The sequence below is a fragment of the Heliangelus exortis genome, chromosome 11 (assembly GCF_036169615.1).
Source record: "Heliangelus exortis chromosome 11, bHelExo1.hap1, whole genome shotgun sequence".
Taxonomy (NCBI): Eukaryota; Metazoa; Chordata; class Aves; order Apodiformes; family Trochilidae; genus Heliangelus; species Heliangelus exortis.
The window spans coordinates 14,052,989-14,066,118 of NC_092432.1; the positions used below are offsets into that span (position 1 = coordinate 14,052,989).

Genomic DNA, 13,130 nt, shown 5'->3' on the forward strand with positions numbered 1-13,130 from the left:
GGAGGTGCTGGAGAAGAAAGAGGAAGCATCCATAGTGTGTTGAAGGAAGCGGGAGGCAAAAGCAAGAGGAGGATCAGAGGAAGCCTGGATGACTGAAGTGGAGGTAAGAGGCTCTCTGGCAAACCGTAACGCTGTTCCTGGGGCTGTGGTCAAACCAGAGCGTTGCCAGCACCTTTGATGCTCTGGTCAGCTTTGTGCTGGGTGACCGTTGTTGTTGGGTTTTTGGTTTGTTTTTTTAATGCGAATTTCCCGCTTGCTTTTTTTTCTAAATTATTTGAACTTGGCAATCTTTTTTTTTATTCTTGTGATTTTTTTTCCATTTATGCAAGTTTTCTAACTGAGGGCCCCGCCGTGCAGGGAGGAGCCCGCACCCGGCACCATCGTCGTCCACATCGGCATCCCCGACCTCCAGCAGACGGTGAGCGCTCCCCACGGCCCCGGCCCCACCCCGCACACTTGGCACTGCGGTGGGCAAGGAGCAGCCGGTACAGGACGGCTGCCCGGAGACCCGCTGCCCACTACCCCACTCCCCGCATCCCCGTTGCCCCGTGTCCTCGGTCACTGAGATTCCGGGATGTTTTGCCTTTGTCAAATGGTTTTCCTGTGAACCTACTACTTCAGACGAAAACCATCCAAGCCCAGACAGGTTGGGGCTGTGGTGCAAGGGCACCTGGGACATGAGAGTCCCCAGGGCTGGAGGGACTTTAAAGGTCTTCCGGTTCCAACCCCTACAACGGGTAGGGGAACCTCCCACCAGCCCAGATTGCTCCAAGTGCCACCCAACCTGCCCTTCAATGCTTTCAGCATCCATAACTTCTCCAAGAAGCCTTTTCCAGGGTCTCACCACCCTCATTTTTTCCATTAGCTCTCTTCTCAATCTCTCCTCTTCCAGGTTGAAAACATTCCCCCTTGTCCCATCCCTCTGGCTCCTTGTCTGGCGTCCTTCCCCTGCTCCCCTGGAGCCCCATCAGGTCCTATTGGAGGTATCTGAAGGTACTTCAGGGACTGGAAGGTGCTCTCGAGTCATTAAAGAGAGGAGCCTGAAAGAGAGGCCCATGCCAGCCTACAGCTTCCCAGCTGCCATCGCGGCCCCCTCCCCACTGGCTCTTGCCACCGAATGTCCCCAAAGCTGCCCAGAAGAAAACTCCCCACTGATCCCCGACGCAAGGCCAACGGGTGTTTTTATTCCAGCTCTGGTGCTCCTTCCTCCTCTGGGCTGATGCCTGCCCACCTGGTGGCAAGGTGGGGGGCACCAACTGCCCCCAGACATTTCAACACTGATGACTCCCGGTGGCGGGGACCAATGGCCAGCTGGCCAACTGCTGTTGAAGTGTTCAGGTGACAGTGGGTGGTATCACCCAGTTCTCCAAGGCCCGACCCCATCACTGACTCCACCCCCTGAGTCTTTTCTCTTTTTTTCACTTCACAGAATCCCAGAATGTTTAAGTTGGAAGAGACCTCCAAGATCATCCAGTCCAACCTTTGACCAACATCACAGTCAACTACTAAACCATGTCCTTAAGGACCAGGCACTTGGGCACTGAACTCCTCTTCCCTGCAGTTTCCATGGGCTGCACAGACCAGCTGTGGAGATCAGAGCCCCTCTGCTGGGACCTGCTCAGACCCCTCTTCCCCAGCAGGGTCTTCTCCTGAACAGCACTGGGTGCTGGAGTCTCCATGGAGCAAGGCTGGGTAACCCTCTCCTGTTGTCTCCTTGCCCACTGCGCAGCCTACAGGGATGTGGTTCTTTGCAGACCATCCCCACCATCATCTCCTGCCAAGACAAGAGTGTGAAGGTCTTGACCATCCCTTCAGCAAAGACCAGAAGAGTGGGGAACCCCCAGGAGCTGCCTGAGGGGAAATCTCAGACCCTCCCAAAGGCTCTCCTGGAAGGCTGCGAAGGCAGAGACGTGGGCTGGATCCCAACGTGTGCCCCTGAGGCCATACGGCTGCCATGGAACTGTGGTGGCTGCCATGGAACTGGAGGGTTCCAGAACACAGGTGCCGGGCCACTACGGTCACAAAGGGCCACCTGTGATGGGCCACCTGTGATGTCACATGGCCAGGACTACAAGAGCCTGAGAATGGGGCCAGAGGATGCCAGTGTGGCTGAGCTGACCTTCGGGATAACTCGGCTCCTTCCTTGACAGATCGTGTGCCTTCTGTGTTCTGTTCATTGCTCCTTTCCTGCCCACTTTTCGTCAGCTTCCCTCCTCTGTCAAAGGTGATTGGGTTTGGACTGCCAGGACAGAGGAGAGAGGAGGTCAGGTCAGGATACGATACAAGGAGAGGTCTCTCCCTTCCCAGCTCTTGTGGCTTTCCCGGCTCTCCAGTGCTGTGGGAAGGATTCATTTCGGCTCCCTCTGCTAACACCACAGGTGAGCAGCAGGTCCTCTGCAGACAAGGTGACACACAAGGTGGTCTTTCCAAAGGGCCTTGAGCACTGCTGTCAGTTGGAGCCCTGTGACAGCAGGGACAGCAGGGCCATCAGCCTGCAGCTCTGCAGGCACACAAGTTCGAATGTGGGCTGGCTGGCCAGGCCAGCAGGGCACAGGATATTTTCCCAAAGGGATTCTCGACCAGACAAGTTCAATGGCAGCCTCTCCTGAGGCTACCTGACTTTCTGTCTTTGAGGTTTGAGCTTGTTTCCCCGGGTGGTCCTCCTGTAAACGACTTGACTTGGGAAAGATGCTTTCATGAACCAGAAAGGCTTCTTCTCTTTACAAATGTAATTTCCCTGCAGTTGCCATTGGAATGGCTCCACAAGGAAACAAGGACAAGCAGCAGAGACCAGGAGTTGGAGCAGGACTCAAGAATATGGGCAATACCTGCTTCCTCAATGCTGTCCTCCAGTGCCTCACCTACACCCCATCTCTGGCAAACTACCTGCTCTCTCGGGAGCACAGCCAGTCCTGTGAGTACTCGTATGAATGTCTCCTTGTCAATCTGTTGGGCACTTCCCAGGGGTTCCCGGGATGTGGAACTGGATGCAGGAGAAAAGCAGCCCTTCTTTATCAACCCCCTATCAACCCCAGCCTTGGGTTTCTTGGAACACTTTTAGCATAGAAGCCACTTGTCACATCTGTCAGAAGGGCACCTCTTTCTAGCCCTGGGACTTGGTCTCCACTCCTGCAAGTGAAACCTTCTTTGCCCCAGCACAGAAAACTTCTGTCAGTTCAGCATCCTTCTGCAGAAAGGTTCCCAGGCACTTGCCGGGCTTGTTGGGACACTGGCCCCTTGAGAGCAGAGGAGTGGAGGCTGTTCTTACCACTTCAGGATCTCCAGTAGGTTTTCCATTGCTAGGGAGATTTGGCTAACCCAAGAAGCGTCTCTCATTCCCTTCCTCCCTCCCTCTGTCCCTCTTCAGGTGTTCAACCAGGCACCTGTGTGATGTGCAGAGTGCAGGAGCACGTGCGCAAGGTCCTGCATGCCACAGGATCTGCCATCGTGCCTGTGGACGTCATCACTGCTCTTCCAGGTAAGCCCTGTCTGGTGCTTTGTCAGGTTTTCTTCCCTCCTTGGACTGGAGGAGAGAACTCCCAACTTCTTCTTTCTTAGAAATCGGAGGACGTTTCCGGCTCGGCGCGCAGGAGGACGCCCACGAGTTCTTGCGCTGTACTCTGGACGCCATGCAGAGAGTTTGTCTGTGTGACGGCAGCTTGGACACGTCGTGTCAGCAGACCGTCATCCATCAGATATTTGGGAGCTTTCTGAGATCCAGAGGTACTTTTCCGCAACTCTGGCTCTCCCTGGAACTGGCTGTGCCCTTCTCTCTGCCTGTGGGAAGCAGCTGTGTGTGTGACTGGCACAGGAGGGATGAGCAGCGTAAGCGGCACATTCGGTTGCCTTCCCCTCTCGCTGAGCTTTCCAACTTCCCTTGCAGTCTGGTGCTCGAGCTGCCAAGTGGTTTCTGATGCCTACGAGCCCTTCCTGGATGTCCTCCTGGATATAAAAGTAAGAGGGTTTGTAATGGTGCTTCAGGATGCCCCAAGGCGCCTGTAGCTTTCCAGAGCTGAAGGGGTTGGTTTCAAAACATCTCCTGGGAACACACGAGAGCTTGGTGGTGGGTGGCAAGTGGAAGGGACCGTGTCCTACTGCGTTGGCCGTGGCAGCGGTCACCCTGTAGGTGATGGCTTTAAGGTAGACAAGGACACCTGGTCCTCTCTGCACCCTTTACATGCTCTCCTGCTTCCCCTTCCCCCACTCTCTGCACCCATCTGGCTCCTGGGCTGATGACTTGGGTTGTTGTCATTCTTGATGACCCTGCAGCCCACCTGGAGCTGAACGGAGCAGTGCCACAGAGAGGCAGCTCCTGTTGGCCTTGGGAATCCCTGGGGAATGAGGGAAGTGTTCAGCAGAAAGCCCTCTTTAAGGCTGCCTCTTTCTGGGCACTGCTTGTGGGTTCCCCAGAGGTCTCCTCAGCCCCAGCCACCTGGGTGGTCACGCCAGCTCCTGGTGAGGAGTTTGGGGGAGAGCATTTCCCTCAGCTCAGGGCTCTCCTTTCTCACTTCTCCAGGCAGCCGCATCTCTTTCTGAAGCTCTTGATAAATTTGTGAAACCTGAGCTGCTGGATGCCAGAAGCGGCTTTAGATGTCGCCAGTAAGATGATTCCTAACAAACATCTTCATGTTAGATCCTGCCTTGGGGTTTGGTGTGGTTTAGAGTGTCAGGGAGGCTTTGGTGGAGGGGAGCTGCACAGTGACGGGACACAGCTTTCTTGTAGTCCAGCCTTCTGACTGTTCTTCAATGAGACTAAGGGTGTGGGAGATGGGAGAGCTCGCCTGGCTTTCTTGGGGATAGAGAAGAGGGGGCATTGCAAGGGTCCATTGCAGCACTTGGCTCTCTGCTTGCCTTCCAGCTGTGGCCAGATGACTGCTGCCTCCAAGAGGCTGACGATTCACTGGGCGCCCAAGGTTCTCACAGTGGGACTCAAGAGGTTTGAGAATGTCTCCGGTGGGAAGATCAGCAAGGTAAGTTGGCAACTGGAGGGAAACATTCCCTTCCTGGAGCAGGAGGTTTCCCCAGGCAGTGCGCTCTCTCACGGGTTGTTCATGGTGGGTTTTTCCTGCTCCCTTCCTTGGAGAGGAGAGGAGAGTTCCCAAGGGAAGAAAAGTGTGTGCTCTGCCCTGACAGAGCTGCTCTGCCCCAGAACAGTTTCCTGCCGCCCAAACCAGAACATGGAGCTGTAGTGCTGACCAGCTCCAGAGCTGGATTTCCACACACCTGGCTCCTGGTCTTGGCAGGCTGTGTCATCAAGGAATTTGGAATCATTTCTGAGCCCTCTCGCTCTCTCCATAGGTTGTGAAGTATCCCAAGGTCTTGGATCTTGGGCCATACACGACAGCGGGAGAAGCGCAGCGCTACTCCTTGTACGCTGTGCTGGTGCACAAAGGAGAGAGCTGTCACTCGGGACACTATTTCTGCTACATCAAGGTAAAGAGCAACTTCCTTCCTCAGCAGGGGGAATTGTGTCCTGGGGAAGACCAGCTTTCCCGGCAGTGTTCCTGGCAGCCAGAGGTTTGGGGGAGAAGGTCTCCTGAGGGCTGGAGGGGATTGGTTTTGGAGTGCTCTTGGTTCTGTAGTGTCCTGCCTGTGTTCTGGTGGAGAAAGCAGGCAGCTCATCTCCCTCTGATGCCCTTTTTGCAGGCCAGCGATGGGCTGTGGTACAAGATGGATGACTCATCTGTGACTCCTTGTGACGTTGACACAGCTCTGCAGCAAGAAGCCTATTTACTGTTTTATGTCAGGTTAGAACTAGCGTAAAAATGGCTTCAGAACGTGTTCCCTCTTCCAGCTTTGGCTCTTTGTCTTCTCATCCTCCTGAGTGTTCTTCTTTCTGTCAGAGGAGACATTTTCTCCACAAAGTGCCATGGAGTGCTCTCAAAGCTGAACGACCCCATGCCAATCCTTGTCTTTCCTTGCTGGGCTTCAGGCTGCTGCCCAGCTGCAAATGTCTCCTGAGGAGGCCATAGAGGGTATAAAGAGGAGGTCTTGCTGCAGCAGGAGCCCCGTTCCCCCAGCCCCACACAGAGGAGCTGCTGCTCGCTGGGAGGAGTGGCAACCTGCGAGGGGCTGTGCTTACGGTGTCTTTCGTGCCCCCCGCTCCAGGTGTTTCCCTAAAGACTGGGGTCTTTAGCCTCTTCTTATGCTCCTGTGAGGCTGACCAGAGAATAAGGGTGAGCGTGTAAGCAGAGCAAGAGACAGGATCTTAGTGCTTGGAGGGTCGAAATGGAAAAATTATTACTTAGACACGAGGGTCAGCATTTATCTTGGCTGTAGCCTTGGTCTCCCTTGGGCTTTTTTTATCTGTCCTGGTTTGAGAGGAGCAGGAGAAAAAGGTGCCTGGGACATGGCCAGCAATTGTCAGGCTGCTGATGTGACAGTGAGAATGGGGACACACAGCTGTGCCCCTGGGGTGGAGAGGATGGTTCAGGTGACCCAAATGGACTAATGAGTATTCCTTGCCATGGTGCTCAGTATAAAATGGCTCCTAAGAGAGCCCGGTGGTAGAATTTCTGGGTTGGGCCCTGTTTGCTACTGAGCTGCATGTGGTGGTGGTCCTGCTGCTTGTTTCCTTAGTGGAGGAGGAAAGAATTCATGGACGCAGATTGTCATCTGCCTCGTTTAGTAGGTCCAGATTGGTTGCTGTAAGGGTCTCAGGGCTTGTCACTTGGACCCTGGGCTTGGGCAGCCCTGTCTGCTGCTGAGTCCAGTGTGGGACAATTGTGGTTGAGCCAGAAGTAGCAACTAAGGAGGCAGAGTTCCTTATTTATCTCTGTTGGATAGCATTGTATATCTCATTTATAGCAAGGGCTGTTTGTAGTTCAAAGGACGTCTTGAAATACCATAGATGTAAAATGTACTTTCTGAAGCCATTTTAAGTTCTGAAAGATTAGAGAAGTTCCTTTCACACATGACTGTTGTCCATTACATCTGAACATATTTCAAAGCAAAGTAAGTCGCTTCTTTAACCTGTTTTGAGAAATACCAGCATGAGCCTCCATCCCCAGGAGATTTACTGCCCCGTGCAGAGCCCGTCCCAGACATCTCCCTGCCCCCACACAGCTCCCTTGGCCCCACGGGCTCTCCCCGCAGGCTGTGCAGCCTTGGAGCCAGCAGCACTGCCACCCCCATGCCCACCCCCCATGGCCTCTCCTCCTTCCCCAGGACTGAGCAGAGGTCCCCGAGCCAGCTCCACCTGGCCTGGGTGGAGGATGAGGCGGAAGAGATCAGTCTCCCCGTCCCAGACACGATGGCCCAGCAGCTGGAGACAGGTGAGTGAGCGGTTTGTGGCTGCTTTGCTGTGCTCCTGCACGGCAGGGGCTGCTGGGCACATCCCCGGCCTGTTCCGTGCCAGTTCCCCCTTTGGGTCCCCCCGCCCAGGGCTGGCTCTGTCCTCGGGAGCTGGCACGCAGCTGGGTCTCTCCTGCCAGCACCATCAGCTCACCCTGCTCCCTTGCTTTGTTAAAGATTCCTGGTATTCAGCTGGGGAGAAGGAAGAGGGCCAGGAGATGGTTGAGGATGCTCCAGAAGACTTAGGAGAGGTACCTACAGAGACTGCCACCTGCCTTGTGCCTGCTCCACCTGCCCCCATGCTCAAAGATGCCTTCCCAGACAGCTGCCCTAAAAAAAAAAAACCAACCAAAAAAAAAAAAAAGACAGCAGAGTCCTGTGAGTACGAGGGATCAACAAAGGAGCCCCATAATCTTCTCTTGTTGCAGGACCAGGATCTGGAGTGGCTGAGAGATGTGATAGTCAACCTGTCACCCTCTGTCCTCATGAGCCTGCAGGATGTCTCGCAGGTCTGGCATTTCCAGAGCAGGTCCCAGTTTCCCCCGTGCAAACCCCCAGGGAGGTTTCTCCCCCAAAGCCCTCTGCACCCTGAGGGGTACAGAGGCATAGAAAGGAGCAGAGGCTGCAGTGGGAAGGGGCTCTGGCCACCTCCTGGCCATGGCAGAGTGGTGTGGGGATTCTTCCCTGAGGCTGGGAGGGACCCCAGGGACATGAAGGCAGAGCCAGGCTTTGCTGCTGTTCCCAGGAAACTGTGGCAAATGATCCCTGGATAAGGAGGCTCAGGTCCAGACAAGCTCCAGTGCCCCTGACACCCCTTCCCACTGTCCTGGATACTCTGTGGGTATCTCTGGTCCCAGTCCTCGTGTTGGCACCTCCACTTCGTGGACTGAAAGGACAATGGGCAAAATCCTCCAGCTGCCACTAGAGAGGGAGGGAGGGGAGGCAGCTGGCTCAAGCTCTGTGCTGCCTCATTGGGCCTGCTGGGAGGGACCCCTGCGTGTGGCATCTGTGAGGGGATGGTTGCAGTCCAGTGGCAGCACCATCCTCCCCTCTGTTCCCTGCAGGCAGAAAAAATCTTGAGGTGCGTCCACAGAAACGTGGAGCACGTGCGCACGGAACCATCGCGGTTCGTCCTGAGATCCGTGCTTGGGCTGCTGAGCGAGTGCTGCCCCGAGGAAACCGTTCAGACCCTGCTGATGATCAGTCCCTCCTGTGACAAGTATGAGCCCCAAGAGCCCTGGGGACTTGCTCCATAGCCCAGGCACAGCACAGTGGCCAAGGCAGCCCTGCTAACAGAGTGTTCTGGCTTGCAGTGCTGCGCTGGCCATGTGGGAGATGCTGCTGTCCCTGCCCAGCACTTCTGTGACAGTTCTTGACCGGCTGCTCAGCGTGATCCAGGGCTGGAGAGCAAAGTGTGCTGTCCCATCGGTGAGTGACCAGAGCAGGTCTTGCTCCCCTTCAAGGCTGTTCCTGGCTTCCCAGGAAAAGAGACACATCCCCTCCTGCCTGCCCCAAACAGCCCCCTCCTCCAGGCCTTGGGGACACAGCCCCTCAGGGCCAGCAGGGACCTGCCCTGCACCCACCCCCTTGTTCCAGCCCCACGAGGCTGCCCCATGAGCTCCCCAAGGACAAATAGGAACCCCGCCCCTATCTGGGCAGCACTCTGCTTCCCCACTGCCTGCACCCCCTGCCCCGCGCTGCAGCTGGAAACCTGGGGCAGGGGCCGGAGTTGGGTGCCAAAAGGGGGGGGGTCAGCGTGCTGGCCCAGGGAGGCTTGTGGGGCCACCCTGAAGCAGGAGGGGAGTCCTCAGGGCTGCTGGGCCGTGGCCTGGCAGATGGGTCACAGCCTCCATGGGTGTCTCTGTGGGCTGGGCCGGTCGCCTGAGCCGCACTCCCCGTGCAGCCCAGGGGCTTTGGCAGTGCCACAGCAGCTTCCTTGCACTGAGAGCTGTCCCTGTGTCCTTCTGCAGGCAAGGCAGGTCCTGTCCAGACTCAGTCAGCGGCCCCGCTGTCAGGGGATCCTGGAACTGCTCTTCCCCAGGCTCCTCATGAGCTTGATCTACAAGGTTTCCCTGGGAACAGTGATCCTGGGACAGGAGCCGCCTCAGGCCGATGAAGCCAGCCCTTTGGGGTGCGCCAGCCCCTTCCCCTGCCATTCCCCTGGGCCCTCGGCCAGGGCCCCTGCTCTGTGTGTAACTGGACCTTGCTCTGCCCACAGGGTGGCAGTGGAGGGCGTTAAAGCTCTGCTGGACGCTGCTGGCTTTCAAGGGCACGTCCAGAACATCCAGAAGGAGGGCGGCTGGGACATGATGCTGGACGTGGACACCCTCGAGAGAGGAGTCAGCTTGCTGGCCAGGTGAGAGCAGAGGAGCCCCCAGGCACCCAGGCCCCGGGCTGCAGCCGCAGCGCTGGCCAGGGAGCGATCCGAGTGGCAAGGGGTGCTCCTTGCCTGGGGAGAGAGCAGGGCGCATTCAGCAGCAAGTGGTGTGGAGGCTGTGGCTGGGGGCGAAGGCGTGTCCTGGCCTAGGCCAGCCTGGCTGGGCTGGGGCAGGGCAATCCCAGCAAGGCTTTCCTGCCCTGCTCACTGCCAGCACTGCTTTTCTTTCCCTGCCCTGCCCAGAGAGATGAGGAAGAGCCCCGCTAAGCAGCGATACCTCCTGTTCCAGCACGTCAAAGAGATTCTTGACCAGAGGAGGGAATGGCAGCTCAACTTTGCCATGACTTTCTATACTGAGGTAAGCCTGGTGGGAAGCAGTGCCTCTGCCAGATGCTCCTGAAGCCGTCCCTCTGGCACAGGCGGCTGCCGCCGGGTGGGATGACAGTCCCTGGAGCTGGGACAGAGGGCTCTGCTGCCAGTCAGGCCCTGGGGCCTCCATCCAGCCCTTCCTGCTGGGGCAGTGCTCAGCACCCCCACGTGTCCACAGGCAGGGCTGCCCCCCGGAGGGGCTGTGTCAGCCCCCAGGCCCCGAGCTGGCAGTGGTAACCAGGAGCTGCAGAGTGCCAGGGTCCTGCAGCTCTGCCCGTCTCTCACCACTGTTGTTCTTTCAGCTGCTGGGCTGCCAGGGCCTTGGAAAGGATCTAAGTGACGTGCGCCTCCTCCGCTCCTACCTGAGCCACGGCAATCAGACAGTCCGTCTGCTGGCACTCGGGGGCTTGGTGGCGCTCTCAGGAGATCCGCAGATGGTGAGCGAGGCGTAGTCAGGCGGAGCCGCGTTGGCAGCCTGGGGCTGGGGCAGGGGTAACGCGCTGGCTTGGGCCTGGCTGAGAGGAAGGAGGTGGCTGTCAGCAGAGAGAGGGGTGGCTGAGCAGGGGCCACAGAGCCTTTGCTCTCCTTGCTCTCTTCTTCATCCCCATCGGCAAGCGCAGTGCCTGCCGGGAAGCTGGGTGGGAGGCTGGTGCTCAGCATGCAGGGCGTTTGTGCCAGGCTGCTCCTCCACTGCTCCACCCTCACAGAAATTCTTTGTTTCCTCCAGGCAAGAGAAATGCGGGACAGCTCTGTGCTGGACCGCATCCTGATGTGCCTGAAGGATCCATCCACAAACATCAGGATGGGGGCCTTGCAGCTCTTCCAAACCATGATGCGTCTCCTGAAGAGGAAAGAGGCCAGCCCCGTCGCTCTGCTGCTGGTGGAGAAGCTCCCAGCCCTCTTTGGTGATGTAAGGCTGATTTGGGAAACTGACCCCATAGAAGGTCATGGGGCAAGGACAGCTGCCCTCCGGCCCAGCCCTGCGGGCAGCACATGGGCAGGGCTGCTGCCCTCCTCACGCCCCTGGACTCTGCTGGGAGGGCTGCTGGGCTCTGCACCCAGGATGGCTTCTCCTTGGCCTCAGCCTCTATAGAGGTGCCCTGAGCCCAGCAACCCCAGAGCATCTCCCCTCACATTGACCACATTAATAGCCTTGGTCACCGTGGGTGGGGAGAAACTGTAGCTGCAGTCACACCGTCTTCCTTCCTACCAGGAGTCCGGCCAGGTGCAAGAGCTCTCCCTCAGCCTCTTTGGGGAGATGATGAAGGCTGTGGCAAGCAGGGACAGGGGAGAGATGAAGAAGACAATACGTAGGGTCATGGTCTCTCTCTTCCTGCACATGTATACTGAGAGCAGGAGTATGGCCGAGGTACAGAGTTGAAATCTGAGCACCTGCTTTGCCCTTCCTTCCCTCTGCCCCAGCCCTGGCAGCAGCAGCTCATCAGCTCTTGCCCATTTCTCTTGTGCTGGCTGTGAGAGTGCCATAGCTGAGGGGGTGCCAACTCCCACGTGCTGCTCTTTTGCAGGCCTCTGGCAAAGGCCTCCTCATCTGTGCCAAGTTCCTGGGCTGGAGGAATCTCAAGAGGGCAGTCAAGAAGAAGAAGACCTGGCTGATTGGAGAGACTTTGGTGAGGACAACCCCCAGGTGCCAGGGCCTGGGCTGGACAAGGGATGCTCCATGTGCCCAGGGTGTGGGTGTGCCTGGGGGGGAAGGGGTGGGATGGGCAGAGGGACTGCTCTGGCACACAGGGAATGCTCTGTGCCAGCCCCATGACATGCCCTTGGGCACTCTCCAGCTGAAGCAGGACAGGAGCAGGGTGGGAGACTACGTGCGTTTCAGCCTGCCCTACCTGCGGGACTCTCGGGCCAGCGTGAGAGCGGAGGCCATGAGGTTCATGGGTGAGCCACAGCCCCCGGGGACCCTCTTCTGGCAGCCCGGCCCCAGCCCCCGGCGCTGCCCTGGCAGGCAGGAGCAGCCCTGTGGCTGTCCCAGGCAGGGCCCTGGCCTCCCGCTGCCCCCTCTGCCCTGCCCTGGTCTTGGTGGCCTTGGTGGCCGCCTGGCTCAGTGTCAGCAGCGCCCTCGGGGACTTGCCCGGGGCCATCCCTGCAGAGCGCTGGGCAGGAGGGCCTGCGGCCGAGCTGGCCGGGCCGGGGGCGGTGCTGCCGCAGTGCTGGGGAGGGGGAGGTCTGACGGGAGCTCTGTGCACAGGGACTGCTGCGCAGCTCCTGGGGAGGAATCCACCTAAAGAGACGCTGGAGGTTCTGTGGAATGGTGAGTAGGGTCAGAGGTGCTGGGTGCTGCCATTCCTGGCTCTGCTGCAGGGAAAGGAGGGAGAAGGTGTGACTGTCCCATCCCTGGAAGTGTTCACGGCCAGGCTGGCTGTGGCTTGGAGCTCCCCGGCCTAGTGGGAGGTGTCCCTGCCCGTGGAGGGGGGTTGGCTTGGGACTAGGCGATCCTTAAGAAGGTCCCCTCCAGCCCAGCCCAGTCTGGGAGCCTGGGATTCCTGAGCAGCAGCTTCCAGCTGCTCCCTTGGTCCCAGCTGCTCCTCCTAGTTAGGGAAAGAGAGGGATGGGGCTTGCATAGAAAGGTCTGTGCAGACAGCAGCCTTTCACCACTGCTCGCTTTCCTTCTGTTGCAGTTGTCAAGCCCTTTGATAAGGACCCTGATGCCTCAGTCAGGTCCCAAGCAGGTGAGACCTTGCACATCCTGCAGACGGTGACGGAGCTGCAGAGACAGAGATGGTCCTTACAAAGACTCTGCTTCTGGCGCTGATGAGGTGGGTCAAGGACAATCTTGCTGCCACCCTCTTCCTGACGGTACTTGCACCACTGCCCCGTCATGGCTGCTGTTCCCCAGACCCTCATGTGCACCCCCAGGCTGTGCTCGACTGTTTAAGTCCAAACGAGTGCCCCCCGAACTCTCCTGTGCCCTGACTCTCCTAGTTAAACCTCCCTAATGTCATCCCAGCAGGAGGAAGTGGCTGTGCTGGGGTGAGGGTCCTGGTGGCATGATGATCCCCGAGCGTGCAGAGCACACAGCATTTGTCCTGGCCCCTCCTGCTACCTGTACAGCAGAGTTTTTGACCTCTCC

At 57.9% G+C, this 13,130-nt stretch overlaps 1 protein-coding gene across 3 annotated transcripts; it reads left to right on the forward strand.

The window, feature by feature from the left end:
• Window positions 1-1,992: 1,992 nt before the first annotated feature.
• Window positions 1,993-12,827, forward strand: LOC139801049 (uncharacterized). Of its 3 annotated transcripts, none has more exons than XM_071754754.1 (23): window positions 1,994-2,378; window positions 2,744-2,914; window positions 3,368-3,478; window positions 3,559-3,723; window positions 3,884-3,954; window positions 4,517-4,599; window positions 4,859-4,970; window positions 5,299-5,433; window positions 5,647-5,747; window positions 7,168-7,274; window positions 7,471-7,544; window positions 7,722-7,802; window positions 8,358-8,512; window positions 8,607-8,721; window positions 9,264-9,424; window positions 9,512-9,649; window positions 9,914-10,028; window positions 10,342-10,476; window positions 10,767-10,949; window positions 11,253-11,408; window positions 11,566-11,938; window positions 12,249-12,311; window positions 12,679-12,827. In XM_071754754.1, the coding sequence occupies exons 2-23, from the start codon at window positions 2,755-2,757 to the stop codon at window positions 12,810-12,812; spliced, it is 2,928 nt and encodes a 975-aa protein (XP_071610855.1). In that variant the 5' UTR covers window positions 1,994-2,378; window positions 2,744-2,754; the 3' UTR covers window positions 12,813-12,827. The 3 variants fall into 3 exon arrangements, with proteins under 3 accessions (XP_071610854.1, XP_071610855.1, XP_071610856.1); XM_071754755.1 differs by having other exon boundaries at window positions 11,566-11,667; window positions 11,836-12,311; window positions 12,679-12,768; XM_071754753.1 differs by having other exon boundaries at window positions 1,993-2,378; window positions 11,566-12,311; window positions 12,679-12,768.
• Window positions 12,828-13,130: the final 303 nt, after the last annotated feature.